Source organism: Neomonachus schauinslandi, chromosome X (genome assembly GCF_002201575.2).
Source record: "Neomonachus schauinslandi chromosome X, ASM220157v2, whole genome shotgun sequence".
Lineage (NCBI taxonomy): Eukaryota > Metazoa > Chordata > Mammalia > Carnivora > Phocidae > Neomonachus > Neomonachus schauinslandi.
In genome coordinates, this window is record NC_058419.1 from 69,057,314 (window position 1) to 69,072,747 (window position 15,434).

The window sequence follows — 15,434 nt, forward strand, 5'->3', positions numbered from 1 at the left end:
AAAACAAATTCTGGGAGGACTCTCTGCTTTGGAGGTGATGATGTTCTATTCTGCCAGTCACTTTCCACATACAAGTTTACAGATTCAACTTTCAAAAGGGTCACTTTTATACCCCGCCAAGATTTCTGACAGAATGGCCTGAGTACAGCATCTTGGTTTACAAAGATGACGTTTTCATGGCACTGACCGCATTTATGGTCTTGCACTGGGGTCATTCTGAACTTGCATGGTGGTGGCGACGACAGCAGCAGCGACAGCCCAACAGCAGGATTACCCACCACTCTTATAATACTGATGAGCGTCTGTGGCTCACTCCTACCACAGTCATCACACACGCGCGCACACGCGCATGCATGCTCGCACGCACACATGCGCATGCGCACAACACCGAACTCGAATCTAAAACCAAGAAGGCCCAGCAAGAGTATGTCACCCCTTTGGTTTCCAGTCTCGCCACCATGATGCTACAGAGGATCAGGGGAGGGAAGCTAGGCTGGGAGACTTCTCAGGCTGAATGTAGCAATAGAGCACCGGGGACAGCAAGCTATGCTGGGACCGGGTGTTGGAACATCACACAACAAACATGAGATCAATGCAGAACTATTTTTATGGCTCCTCCAAGGAAAGAATCCGTCCACCGTACTCCTCAGCTGTTCATGACTGGGCTCGGCGGCCCTTCACCTCAGGATCCGCAGTGGTGGCTAATATGACTCGGATCGCAGTTTTTCCTTTCACAGACCCTTAAGCTGCTCTGGCAGCTGTTGGCACTTCCAGATGTTCACGGCACACCCTACCTTCAGGGCTCCACAGCTAGCAGCCATGCCTTTGGCTCCAGTAAAGGCCTTTGGGACCATTGGGACTGTAAAGCAGGGTGTACAGAAGGAGTTGGCAGTGCTGAGGCTGGCACTGCTTGCTGGCTCAATCAGGACGGCATGGTTAATAGATTGTGCCCGCCAGGCAATTTGTGCTGAAAAATGTATCTTCCAGGAAGCACCTAGATACTGAAAGGAGTCTCTCTGACCTTCTGGTGGTATCCAAGGCCTAATCATGATAGGCCTTGAAGTGAACGGGGAATGTTAGCATTTAGCTCCTTTGTGCAAGAGAAGGAGAGTTTATCTCCAGTCCGGGCCTAAAATCCCAGCTTCCATTTCCCACTGGTGTTTGGGTGGAGCAAAATGGAGCAAATGGATTTCACAACTCTAAAGCATTATACAGATGTAAGGCTGTATTATTCTTCCTGCCACTGCTATTCCCATTATCCTGGATTTCCCAGCCCAGAATTTTTGTCTGAAAAAAAATATGGAGAAAGCACATGGACCAAGGAACCCGGGGCTGTGACTTCAAAACGGCTGGGAGGCATTGCCCAGCCCAGCAGATAAACCACTCCAGGCCAAGCTCCACAGGCTGGCTGGCAGACAAGCAGCCCACTCCTGTGATGTCACCTCTACAGTTACTTGTGCCTATCCCTCCACATGGAGCCAGCAGATTTAGGCACAGGAGGGGAGAAAAAATGAATCATAAGCTATTTTAGAAATTGCTTCAATTCTGTTTGAGACTGCAGTAGTCCCTCGCAAACTAAGATCGGAGCACCCTAGCCATCAGGGCAATAGCCTTTAAGTGCTGATATCCTGTAAATGCCAGAAGCTTGGTGGGATTAATCCACAGCCTCAGGTTCTAATTCAGGTCAGAGGCAGACAAGTGGCAATTGGTGGTTATACTTAATTGTCATTGAAAGGCTTTCTGATGACAGGGGGATCTACATTCCAAGGCAAGCAATACAGTTGACAATTAAGAGCTAAAATTAAATCAGCCTTCCATATCAGCACATGCTCAAGGCTTCATAGAAATCTTTTGTTCTGCCATTGTTCCCAGGTAGAGAGTGAGACACCCCCCCCCAAACATGGTTGTGATGGGGTGGCAGCTGGAAAACTTCCTCTAGCCCTAGATCAAGCTAGATGGGCCTCCTCCCCATCTTAAAATCCCCATGGCCTCTAGGATAAGGCCACAACCTTCTAAGCCCTTGATGATCTGGCCTCTGGCCATCTCTCCAACCTCATTGCCCCCTTCCCTGACCATCATCCTGTGCTCTGGCCACAAAAACTTTGCAGTTGCCTTTGTATATCCAGTTGTGCCTAGAACATTCTCTCCCCCTTTGCCCTTAAGGATGCTGCCTCCTCTGTGAAACCCTCCACACCCTCTTTGTATGCCCTGGGCACTCTGTACACACTGGTATTTTATCACCTTGTTATGGACTATGAGGTGTTTGTCTCCATGTATGCCTTTCCCACTAGACTGAGAACTTCTTGAGGGCAAGAACTATGCTTTGCTCTCCCCTGTGACCTCAGCACCCAGCACAGGGCCTAGCCCAATGTAGACAACAGTGAAGGCTGGTGAAATGAATGGACAGAGATGGGGGACCAGGTTGGGTTGAGGGAGCTGGATGGCAGGGGTCGGGGTGGGGGAGGGGACCATCCAAGATTCTCAGATACTAGAAGCAGCAGAGCAGCCTGAGCACCAGCTGTCCAAGAGCAATCCCTACAATGGTTTTTCTCAAAATGTGCCTCATGTACCTCTTTGTGAGAGACAACTTGAGATGACACAAGGATATTTTTCATTTTAATAGTTGTATTCATTTTAGTGTATGTTTTAAAATATACCAAGCAGGGGCGCCTGGGTGGCTCAGTCGGTTAAGCATCTGCCTTTGGCTCGGGTCGTGATCCCAGGGTCCTGGGATCGAGCCCCACGTCGGGCTCCCTGCTCAGCGGGGAGTCCGTTTCTTCCTCTGCCTCTGCCCCGCCCCTCCGCTCATGCTCTCTCTCTCTCAAATAAATAAACTCTTTTAAAAAATAAAATAAAATGTACTGAGCACATCAAGTCTGTTGATGATGGTGATTACCTACTACTACTTAGGATAGATGAGACCCAAATAGATATTAAAAATTTTTTAAGATTTTATTTATTTATTTATTTGACACAGAGAGAGAGAGAGAGCATGAGAGAGCACAAGCAGGGGGAGCGGCAGAGGGAGACTGAGAGGGAGAAGCAGGCTCTTCGCGGAGCAGGGAGCCCAAGCCGGGGCTCCATCCCAGGACCCCGAGATCATGACCCGAGCCGAAGGCAGATGTTTAACCAACTGAGCCACCCAGGCGCCCTGTTATTAAAATTTTTAAAGTGAGTTGATAATAAAGAACAATATTGTTACTATCAATACAGATGTTAAGTAGATATGACAACCTTCCTGAAATGGGTGCCCATATAATGGAAGTTTTGGAAACACTTTTCAGCAGTCCTAACTTTACTTCTCTATTCCTCCATGGTGCCACTCAGCCTCCAAGGGCTCTGGGGTCACCCAGCATTCCTCCGAACTGCTACGACACTGCTCGTCTTCAGAACTCGTTTGCCACTTAGCCTGGTGGCATGGGCGTTCCTTTTGTAAGCCTGTGTTGGCTCCCCTCAACCACATGTATAAGAGCCTTAAGAGCGATGACCAAGCTTTAAGCCTCTGTGAACTGAATAGGAAAGTGCTTTATCAGCTGCTCTATAGCTCTACAGATGTCCATTTCTTCAGTGAATATTTATTGGGCACCTACCATGTGCCAGGGACTGTTGAGGGTGCAAACAGTAGAGTGATGAACAAGACAGACAAGAGTTCTGCCCTCATAGAGCTCGTGAAGGGATGCAGACACAATGAAATCAACACACAAGATGTTTTCAGTGTGCTAAGTGCATTGAAGAAAATAAAACAGGATAATGTGACAGAAAGTTAGTGATGGCGGTGGGGGGGTGGGTGTTGGCCACATAGATGGGGCAGTCATAAGGCCTCTCAGAGATAACTTTTGAATTGAGACCCAAATGATGAGAAGAGTCAGAAATGGGAATATCCAGGGACAGAGCATTCCAGGCGGAAGGAACAGCAAGTGCAAAGCGGGGGGACACCCTAAGGAGGAAAAATGATTCATGTGTTCCAGAAACACAGAGAAGCCCCATGTGGCTAGAACAGAGTAAGCAGGAGGGTGGTGGTAGGAGACAGGAGACAGACACCAGAACCTGCAGGGCTTGGCAGCTAAGTAGTTTGGGTTTGATTCCAGGTGTGATTAGCAGCCATAGAGGATTTTGAACATGGGAGTGATGTGCTCTGACCTAAGTGTTAACAAAATAGTCTGGCTGCTATATAGAAAATAGGTTGTAGGGGACAAGGATAGAAACAGGGAGACCAATTTTGAGACTATTAAAGTTTTCCATGCAAGGGGTGATAGCGGTTTGGAGTAAAGTTATAGCAGTGAAGGATGGAGGGAAGTGGGTGGACTTGGAATACACTGTAGAGGTAGAACTGACAGGACTTGCTAATGGATTGAAAGGGAGGTTGTAAATGAAGGAGGAAATACAGATGATCCCTGCTCAATGTCACAAAGAAAAGAAAGCCCAAGGGAACTGTTCCATATCTGCACTGTCCAGTACAGTCACCACTAGCCACACGTGGCCATTTAAATTGAAGTTAATTAAAATTAAATAAAATTTAAAATTCACCTCCTCGGGGCGCCTGGGTGGCTCAGTCATTAAGCGTCTGCCTTCAGCTCAGGTCATGATCCCAGGGTCCTGGGATCAAGCCCCGCATCGGGCTCCCTGCTCGGCGGGGAGCCTGCTTCTCCCTCTCCCACTCCCCCTGCTTGTGTTCCCTCTCTCACTGTGTCTCTGTCAAATAAATAAATAAAATCTTTAAAATAATAATAATAAAATAAATTTCACCTCCTCACTTGCATTAGCCATATTTCAAGTGCTCAGTAACCACATGTAACTAGTGACTACATATTGGGCAGCATAGATATGGAACAGTTTCATCACAGCAGGAAGTTTTATTGGACAATGCTGCTCTACATTTTATTACATTTTTTTCAAGATTTATTTATTTATTTTAGAGAGAGTGCATGAGCGGGGGGAGGGGCAGAGGGAGAGAGAGAGGGGAAGCAGACTCCCCACTGAGCAGGGAGCCCAACACAGGGCTCGATCCCATGACCCCATGATCATGACCTGAGCTGAAACCAGCAGTCGGACATTCAACTGACTGAGCCACCCAGGCGCCCCGCTGCTCTACATTTTAAAAAGTAAAGAATACAAGAATAAAAAGACAAGCTACAGACTGTGAGAAATATTTGCAAAACACATAACTAATAAAGGACTGGTATCCAAAATATACAAAGAACTCTTAAAACTCAACAATAAGAAAACAACAACCCGACTAACAAATGGGCCAAAGACCTTAACAGACACCTCACCAGAGAAGATAGACAAATGGCAGATAAGTGTATGAAAATATGCTCCCTATCCTGTCACTAAGGAATTGCAAATTAAAACAATGAGATACCACGATATGTCTATTAGAATACCTAAAAACCAAAACACTGACAGCACCAAATGCTGGCAAGGATTTGGGACAACCGGAAGTCTCATTCATTGCTGGTGGGAATGCAAAATGATACAGCCACTTTGGAAGACAAGTGGCAGTTTCTTCCAAAGTTTTAGCATACAATCCAGCAGTTGCACTCCTTGCTATTTACTCAAATAAGTTGAAAACTCATGTCCACCCAAAAACCCGCATATGAATATTTAGGGCCACTTTATTCATAATTGCCAAAACTTGGAAGCGACCAAGATGTCCTTCAGTAGACAAATGGATAAACAAACTGTGGCGTATCCAGACAATGGGATATTTTTCAGCACGAAAAACAAATGAACGCTCAAGCTACAAAAAGACGTGGAGGAAACTTAAGTGCATATTGCTAAGTGAAGGAAGACAGTCTGTAAAGGCTGCATATTCTATGAGTCCAACCATATGACATTCTCAAACAGGCAAAACTAGAGAGACAGGTCAGTGGGTGCCAGGGCTTTGAGGAAAGGAAGGGAGGCACGAATAGGTGCAGCACGGGATTTGCAGGGCAGTGAAGCTATTCTGTATGATACTGTAATGGTGAATACATAACATTATACACTTGTCAAAACTCATAGAATTGTACAACACCAAGAGTGAACCGTAATGTAAACTCTGGATTTTACTTAATAATTGTGTGTCCATATTCATTTGTCACCTATAACAAATGTACCGTGCTAATGCAAAATGTTGATGGGGGCGGGTGGGGGGACACTGCCTGCCAGGGGAGGCAAGAGGCAGGAGGATATGAGAACTCTTGGTACTTTCTGCTCGGTTTTTCTGTAAACCTAAAGCTGCTCTAAAAATAAAGTCTATTAACTCAAAAAAAAAGGACTAAAGAGAGCGTTCACCAGCACCTAGTGCCTGGCAAAGAATAGATACTCCATAAATGTTTATTGAATAAATGCATGAACAAATGAGTCTGTCAGTCAATGAATCAATAGAACCCAGGCCTCCTGAGTCCCAATTCAGTACTCCTTCTTATACAATAGAGGTAGGATGATGATATAATGTATTGTCCAAACCACGATATTTGAGGATGAAATGGGGTGCTGTAGGTGTAAGTTAGAACTGTCCCGGAGCTAACCCAGAGATCACAAACCCAGAGCCTGTGGGCCACATCTTGCCTCCAAAATTGTTTTATTTGGCCTCACATATTGATATCTTAAAAAGTGTAGAGCAATTGTCCACATTTAACACTGTGGAAACTTTGCATACAAATGGAAACGTCTGCCTTCTCTTGGAAAATGGAAAGATCTGGTCACACTGGGCTCACCTTCCTGCACAGTAGTCCATGTCTGGGACTGGGTCACAGCTGCCCTTTTCGTGAATGTGTGCCATCCTCTTTGCCACAAGCCCCACCGTTCCCTCTTGTATATCCTACCCTAGCCAAGTGTGAATTTCCATTTGTCCATCTCACTTACACTGCTTTGGTTTTGTTTTCTTTTGTAATAGAATTAAGAAAAAAAGGGAACTATTTCTTATACTCATGTCATGACTCAAAATAAGAAAAAAGAACAAAGGCTCAAGAAGGCTCCATACGTCTTGCCCCCAATCAGCTTGACTCACATACAGTGCATTCTTGGCCTCTATAAGCATTTGTGTTTTCCTCCTCTGGTCTGTACTCTGTGTCTCCCCAGGCCCCAGACCATGCTGGCCTTTAGAATTTTCTCAGGCTGCCACCCACTGTTGGAAAAGCTAGACGTGAGGGGGAAACAATGGGCATTATTTAAGCTTACATTGTTATTGTTACCCAAACTCAATATTGCTCATCATCAACTTTGGGCGGAAATTATTTTTGTTGTTTTTCTTAATTGCCTCCAAATGTCACTGGAGAGCGAGACAGAGCAGCAGAGGGTACAGCACCCACCTTTCCTTTCTGTGAACACGTGTTGTTGGAATACTTGGACATGGAAATTTGTTTCTCCATGCAGTCACTCCTTCATCATCAAGCTCTGGCTACACTTAGAGTTGGAAGGACCCCTGGCTTCAGCATCAGGATCCCCTGTGGGATTTCCTCAGCAGGGGCAACGTATCGTTGCAAAGGCCCACATGGAGATGGGAAAGTATGGATGGGGCACACTTAAGCTAAGGTGTTGGACTTCATTTGTAGGTAGTGAGGAGCTGCTGAAGGATTTTTGGAGCAGGGGAGGCATGTGATCACAGCTAGCGATTGTGTGGTGGGACAGCTCCAGAGTGAAGAGGCTATTGCAGTGACCCAAGTGATGAGAGATGTGACTAAGTTTGAGACAGTGGAACAGAAAGGAGAGGACAGAGCTGTGAGGCATCTTGAGGTTAGGCTTGGCAACTCATTAGATATGGAGGAGGCTTGAACTAAGAGATGAAGAATCAAAGATGGTCCAGAGATGATGAGCTTCAGGCTTTAAAACACCAAAAACATGATCCACAAATTAACTTTTGTTTTGCAAGAGTTAAGAGAATGATGGGACACCTGGGTGGCTTAGTCAGTTAAGCATCTGCCTTCGGCTCAGGTCATGATCCTGGGGTCCTGGGATTGAGCCCCACATCGGGCTCCCTGCTCGGCGGGGAGCCTGCTTCTCCCTCTGCCTGCCGCTCCCCCTGCTTGTGTGCACTCTCTCTCTCTGGCAAATAAATAAAATATTTTTTTTAAAAAAGGAAATAAGAGTTAAGAGAATGAAAAGACAAGTTACATATTGAGATAAAATATTTGCAAATCATATATCTAACAACAGCTTTGTATCTGGAATATATAAAGAACTCTCCAAACTCAACAGTAAAAAAAAAAAAAAAATCCAGTTAGCAAAAGACAGGAGGAGGATATACAGAGGGCAAATAAGCGCATGAAAAGATGTCCAACATCATTAGCCATTAGGAAAATGCAAACGGAGACCACAGTGAGAGATCTCTACACACCTACAGAAATGGCCAAAATAAAAATGAGTGACACCACCAAATGCTGACAAAAAACGGGGCGCCAGGTGGCACAGTGGGTTAAGCAGCCGACTATTGGTTTCAGCTCAGGTCATGATCTCAGGGTCCTGGGATCGAGCCCTGGGTCATCGGGCTCTGCACTCAGCGGGGCGTCTGCTTGTGGGTTCTCCCTCTCTCCCTCTGCTTCTGCCCCTCCTCCGGCTCATGCTCTCTGTCTCTGTCTCTCTCTCAAATAAATACTCTTAAAAAAAAAAAAAGGAAAAAAATGCTGAGAAACTAGATCCCTCATACATTGCTGGTGGAAATGCAAAGTGGTATGACCGCTCCGGGAAACAGTTTGACAGTTTTCAAACCAAACATGCAACTACCATATAATCCGGCAACTGCACCTTTGGGCATTTATCCCAGAGAAATGAAAGCTATGTTCACACAAAAACTTGTACATGGATGTTCATAGCAGCTTTCTGTGTAATGGCCCCAAACTGGAAACAAGCCAGATGCCCTTCAGTGCATGAATGGTTAAGCACACTCTGGTGCATCCAGACCATGGAATCCTACTCTGTAGTAAAAAGGAACCAACTTAACATACGACAACTTGGATGGATCTTCAGGGCAGTATGCTGAGTGAAGAAAACCAGTCTTGACAAAAGGTTATATACAAAATTATAGAACTGGAGACCAGATTAATGATTGTCAAGGGTTAGGGATTAGAGGGGAATTACTGTAACAAAATAGCAGAGGGAGATCTTTATGGTGATGGATGAAGTTCTGTATCTTCTTGTGGTGGGGATCACACAAATCTACATGTGCTAAAACTGCAGGGAGCTATACACTTACAGACACAGACACATACACACACAAACACAAGTGTGTGTGTGTAAAACTGATGAAATCTGAATGTGGTCTGTGATGTTGTACCAATGTCAATTTCCTGGGTTTGATGTCAAATAATCATTATGAAAGATGTTGCCCCTTGGAGAAACTTGATGAAGGGTACCTCTTGACATTGTTTTGCAACTTCATATAAATCTATAATAATTTAAAAATTAAAAAGTGAAGTACCTCCCCAAGAAAGGAACAAACGATTGATATACCTAAAAGCTTGCATGACACATGCAGGCATTGCACTGCATGAAAGAAGCCAGTCACAAAAGGTTATACACTTTTTTTTTATTCCATTCATATGACTTTCTCAAAAAGGCAACACTTATAGCAATGAGAATAGATCAGTGATTGCCAGGTGGTACAAGGTGAAGGAGAGGATGTGACTGCCAAGGGATAGCAGAGGGAATTTTGGAGGGTAATGGGACTGTTCTGTGTCAGGAATCCATACATGTGTTAAAAATCATAGACCTGGGCGCCTGGGTGGCTCAGTCGTTAAGCATCTGCCTTTGGCTCAGGTCCTGGGATCGAGCCCCGAGTCAGACTCCCTGCTCAGCGGGAAGCCTGCTTCTCCCTCTCCCACTCCCCCTGCTTGTGTTCCCTCTCTCACTGTGTCTCTCTCTGTCAAATAAATAAAATTTAAAAAAAAAAAAAGGTAAAAAAAATCATAGACCTGCACATACAAATCAATTTTCCTGCATGTTAATTTAAAATTAAAACTAAAACTAGAGAGCTGCCTGGCTGGCTCAGTCAAAAAAACATACAACTCTTGATCTCAGGGTCCTGAGTTCAAGCCCCATGTTGGGTGTAAGATTACTAAAAAAATAAACTTTATTCCTTTTTTTTAAGATTTTATTTATTTATTTGACAGAGAGAGACACAGTGAGAGAGGGAACACAAGCAGGGGGAGTGGGAGAGGGAGAAGCAGGCTTTCCGCCAAGCAGGGAGCCCGATGGAGGGCTCGATCCCAGGACCCCGGGATCATGACCTGAGCCGAAGGCAGATGCTTAATGACTAAGCCACCCAGGCGCCCCAATAAACATTCCTAAAATAAAAAAATAAACTTTAAATAAATAAATAAGACTAGATAGGCAAGTGGGTCCTGATTTGTTTTTTCCTTTCCTTCCTCCCTCCATTTATTCAGCCATTTATTGAGCACCTGCTATGGGTGAGGCACTGTGCTAGACTTTGGCAATCCGCCAAAAGTAAGACAGCCCAGGTCCCTAGCCTCATGGCACACTCTTCCCTGTTTCAGAGGAGAAGTTGTCAGTAGGGTCTGGAGCCCAGTGTTTGCTTGGGGAAGTGGGGCTAGGAGAAGGCTGTGGAGAGACCAAGTGAGCAAACTTTTCATTCGTGGAGCTCAGTCCTGTAGGATTTCAGGTGCTCACTTTTCCCTAAGAGACTCTTAGGCCCGAGGGCAGGGGAAAGCCCCCCGTTCATATTCCATAGGTGGTCACAACAGAAAATGCTAGGAGGGTTGTGCCCAGCTAAGCCAGGAAGAAAGGTTGAGGGTGGGGGAAGATTTGATACAGTTAGTGAAGTGTGAACTCTAAAACGCTGCCTGAATGTGTGTGTGTGTGTGTGTGTGTGTGTGTGTGTGTGTGTTCGCACATGCGAGCGAGTGGCTTAAAATAATCATTTGTGTAGCTCAGGACTCTGTAGATTGGCAGTTGGGCTGGGCTCCGCCGGGCGGTTCTTCTGCTAGCTTTGGCGGGCTGCCAAAGGCCTCACTCACTCGGCGGGTGGGTAACCGCTGGTTGCCAGGGTGACTGAGCCATATGTCTCTCACCATCCAGCAGCCTAGCCTGGGCTTGTTCATATGTTGGGGTGTCTGGGTTCCCAAGAGCAGCAAGAGAACAAGCCCCAAAATGCGAGTGCTTTAAAAACAAACAAACAAACAGCTTTATTGAGGTATAATCCACACATTACCTGAATTTGAATTTTGTTTTCTCTCCTGTTTGCAGGGAATCTGAAGCATGTGGTCTAGTTGACAAAAAGAGATCATGTTTCCAGAGCTGAGGAGCAGTGCCGGTAATGAAGACAGCGTGTTTATGCGAGCAGCGTGTGGAATTTGTGACTGCAGGGGAGATTTGGAAGAAATTACTTCCTGAAAATTTCCAAGGGGCACCAAGTAGCAGCTGGCCTCCTGGGGTGAGGCAGGCAGGCACCCCAGAGGCCTCAACTAGGCCTAGGGGAAGAGAGAGATTTCCAGCATTTAAAGTGTTTATTTTTAAAAAACACACAAATGCCGTTTTTAATCTTTGAAAATTATTTTTAAGCAAGTCGGGGAGGGGGCATTTTTATTTTCTTAAAGGAGACATCAGACGCTGGAGAAAAGCGCGGAGCTTTGGTCACTGGTTTGCGGGGTGGGGGGAGCCAGGAGGCAGGGTTTGGGCCTCAGGACCATCCAGATGGAGTCTTAGGGGAGGGGGACTGATCGGCAGACTGGGAGGTGGGGAGAAATCTACCTGTGTTGTTTTTAGGATTCTGGATCTATTTTGTTTTTTAATAAAATCTTTGAAAACCTACCTCTTTGTCCCGTTGTCCTCATTGTACAGTGCCCCTGACAGCACTGACGGTTCTGAACATTTCCTCACACCGAAGTGTCGAGAATAACACTGCTGCTTCCATGGAAGCTGACTCTGAGCGCTGGATCGCCCACGAACCCCCACCACCACCCCCCTTGCCCTCACAGAGGAACTAGGGTGGCCCCACCAAGTCCTGGCGACACATGGCCAAGCTCTGTCCTGTGCTGGCTCCCATCCAGGCCTCATGGGAATACAGACACTGCAACCAAGAAGAGGGTGCTCTGGCACCCTGGGGAGGAGCCATCCCCCGCCTGGGGAGCGAGTCAGGGACGGGAAGGGTAGGTGGCCTGCAGATCTAAGGAGAGGCGTTTTGATGGACAGCAAGGATATTTCCCCCATGGTGTGTAGATGATCGGCGCACTTGATGAAAACGGGATCCAGTTGGTACTGTCATCTGGGGGCGAGAGGAAGAGAAGGTGGCAAAATGGGGACAGAGAATAACCAGCGAGATGAGGAAGCAGAAGGGACAGCGAAACATTATGATCTCATCACTTGATTCCCGGAATATCTATGAGGCTCCTCCAACTACCGGGACTGGGCTCTGAGACAAGGACACAGCCACATCCTAGCCATCTAGGAACTCCCAGACAGGGCAAAGGAAGGGAAGAACCAGATCCCACCCCATTTCGCGCTCTGCTACCAACATGAATCCAGAGCTGGGGGAGCATCGAGGAAAGAGCAACTCGCCCGGCCAGGACAGCATCCCGGAGCATTTCAAAGAGGGTGATATTTGAGCCAGGCCTCTCCTAGGGTGAGTTGTATTTCTCCAGGCCTCTGAGAGGGGGATGGGCATTCTGCAGAAGGGAGTGGAAAAAGCCTTGACCGTATCCGGGATGGGAATAACCAAGCTTTTATTAAACAGCATCGGGGCGCCTGGTTGGCTGGGAATACCAGTCACTCCAAATGCCCACTATTCTAATTATACATTCTCAGCTTAAGGGCAGTTTTACTTATACCAAAAAGAAAGGGGATTAAAAAAAGAAGAAGAGGAGGAGGGAGGCACTGAACAGGGCAGTTGGGGGTGGGGGGAGGCCAAGGAAGGCAAAATGGGAACTCCGAATTCCTAGCCTACAAGAGACCACCCAGCAGGGTTTGTTGTCTCACAGGCTTGCTTGGTCCGGCAGCAGGCTCCCCTATCCCAAGCCTTTCCAGGGGATCCACCTCCAAAGCCGTCACCCCAAATTCCTGGAAGGCCTCGCTCCCAAGAGGCAACCACCCAGGAAAGTGGTAAATGCTGGTGCTCTAGTTTCCTTTCAAAGGGAACGGACCTGAACGAAAAGGAACTTTTCCGCAGTGGACAGCGTGTGCCACCTTCTCCTCGCCGTGACTGGCGCTGCCGACTGAGCCCAGCTCTGACCGAGTGCCCCAGAGCAAGCTCAAGCACTGACCCCCTCGGGGCCTCCCAGGGGCCTCCCAGGGGCCAGGCCTGCTCCTGAGAGGGTACCACACTCACCTGATTCTTGTGGAAAGATTAGGCCTGGGGCCCCTGGCCAGCTCAGTCGGTGAGTGAGCGTGTGACTCGTAATCTCATAATCCCGAGGTTGTGAGTTCGAGCCCCAAGTTGCGTGTAGAGATTACTTCCAAAACAAAATATTTTTTAAAAAGAAAATAATCCCATGTATAGAACTAGGAATAGTTTTACATTTTTTAAATTAAAATCAAGGAGCGCCTGGGTGGCTCAGTCCATTAAGCGTCTGCCTTTGGCTCAGATCATGGTCCCAGGGTCCTGGGATCGAGCCCCCCGGGGAGCTCCCTGCTCATCGAGGCGCCTGCTTCTCCCTCTGCCCCCCCCAACTAGTGTTCTCTCTTACAATCTCTCTCTCTTTCAAATAAATAAATAAAATCTTTTAAAAATGAAAATCAAAATTGAAATACCCAAAGGTGGGCACAGCATTCACAAAGCCAGCAAGACAGATTGAGTTGCTGCCTACAGTCTAAAGTCATCAAATTGTACACATTGTTTAAAAGATCCCTTATTTATTCATCTGAGACAGGCAGAGAGAGAGAGAGCACAAGCAAGGGGAGAGGCAGAGGGAGAGGGAGAAGCAGACTCACTGCCGAACTGGGAGCCCGATGCGGGGCTGGATCCCAGGACCCTGGGATCGTGACCTGAGCCGAAGGCAGACGCCCAAACATCTGAGCAACCCAGGCGCCCCCCAAATTGTACACATTTAATAGGTGCCGCTTTTGGTATAACAATTATACCTCAGGAAAGCTGTAAAAAGAAAAAGAAAAAGAATTGCTCTGCTGAGAATTATCATAAGTGCCTAAGGGTAAAAAAGACTTGAAGGAAATACACTAAAATATTTACCAAAGTGGGCTTCTGTGGAGGAGGAAGGTGTAAGGATTGGTTTCATTTTTGTTCCTTCTCCTTTTCAATATTTTCCAAATTTTCTCTCATCAGCATTCTAGTTTTATAATTGGAAAAATAAACTTTAAAAAAAAAAAAGAGGGGCGCCTGGGTGGCTCAGTCGTTAAGCGTCTGCCTTCGGCTCGGGTCATGGTCCCAGAGTCCTGGGATCGAGCCCCGCATCAGGCTCCCTGCTCGGCGGGAAGCCTGCTTCTCCCTCTCCCACTCCCCCTGCTTGTGTTCCCTCTCTCGCTGTGTCTCTCTCTGTCACATATATTAAATTTAAATAAATAAAATCTTTAAAAAAATAAAATAAAATAAAAACATTAAAAAAAAGAATTTATCTGCAGGGAAAGTTACAGATCAAAGTAAATTCAAGACACCCGCTGAGGAATAGTTTGTGCTCAGACCCCGGGGCTGTTCTAACCACCCAGGAGGTTCTGAGCTAGTAAGGAAGAGCGGCCAGGCTGGAGGGCTCCCGATTTACAGTTCACTAGGCCAGAGAGGGTCTTTTTTAGGTTTGGTGGCTTGAAGGCGGGGCAGCTTTGTACCCAGTGTGAGCCTACCTTCCCTTCAGGAACTGCCCACAAGGAGCGGTCATAATAACCATAATAATAATGCAAAGCAAGCATCGGAATCGGCCCCATTTTACAGATCGCTCTCTTTTCTGCTCTGTTCCTCTCCACCCCACCGGGTGGCTGTTATCATCCCCACTTTCTAGATTAGCAAACTGAGGCTACAAACTGTGAAGTAACTCACCCGGTTGTAAGTGGCAGAGCCAGGAAGCAAGCCCAGCTGGAACTGCGAATTCCCTTACTTTTTTTTTTTTTTCCCCCACTGCCCCACACCTAGTGCCACCGAAATATTTTTAAACTGTGACTTGGGAGTAAACAACTTTCTTCTTGCTTCCAAAGTCCAGGCTGGACCAAGCCCCACACTGCTCCCCGGCCCTCCCCACACAAGGACATTAGTTGTGTCCTTTTCAGCAAGTTACTCGACTCGCTTCTGGGTCTGTTTCCTTGCCCGGAAAGTGGGGCAAAGAATTCCTACAGCGCCTGGGCCATCGTGAGTGCTTGGTCAATTATCACAGATGGAAGGACTTTGCAAAGTCTCCAAAGCGTTGTGTGCGGGGGTCTGCCATGAAAATGGGCCTGGAAACTGAGGCAAACCCAGTGCTCCCAGGATCCCTGCGGGCCTCCACCGTCTCCAAGGCACGCACAGGGGCCAGAGAGACGAGACAGAAGAGTGTATCGTCTGTGTCCACAACTCAAGGGTT

At 46.8% G+C, this 15,434-nt stretch overlaps 1 protein-coding gene across 1 annotated transcript in view; it reads left to right on the forward strand.

The window, feature by feature from the left end:
• The window catches only part of HDAC8 (histone deacetylase 8), a 215,038-nt gene extending 203,611 nt beyond the window's left edge, over positions 1 to 11,427 (forward strand). Inside the window, exon 11 of the mRNA XM_044911727.1 lies at positions 11,185 to 11,427. Coding sequence (XP_044767662.1) covers positions 11,185 to 11,207 — 23 coding nt within the window. The 3' untranslated portion in view covers positions 11,208 to 11,427. The remainder of the gene's footprint in view (positions 1 to 11,184) is intronic.
• The last annotated feature ends 4,007 nt before the right edge of the window (positions 11,428 to 15,434 follow it).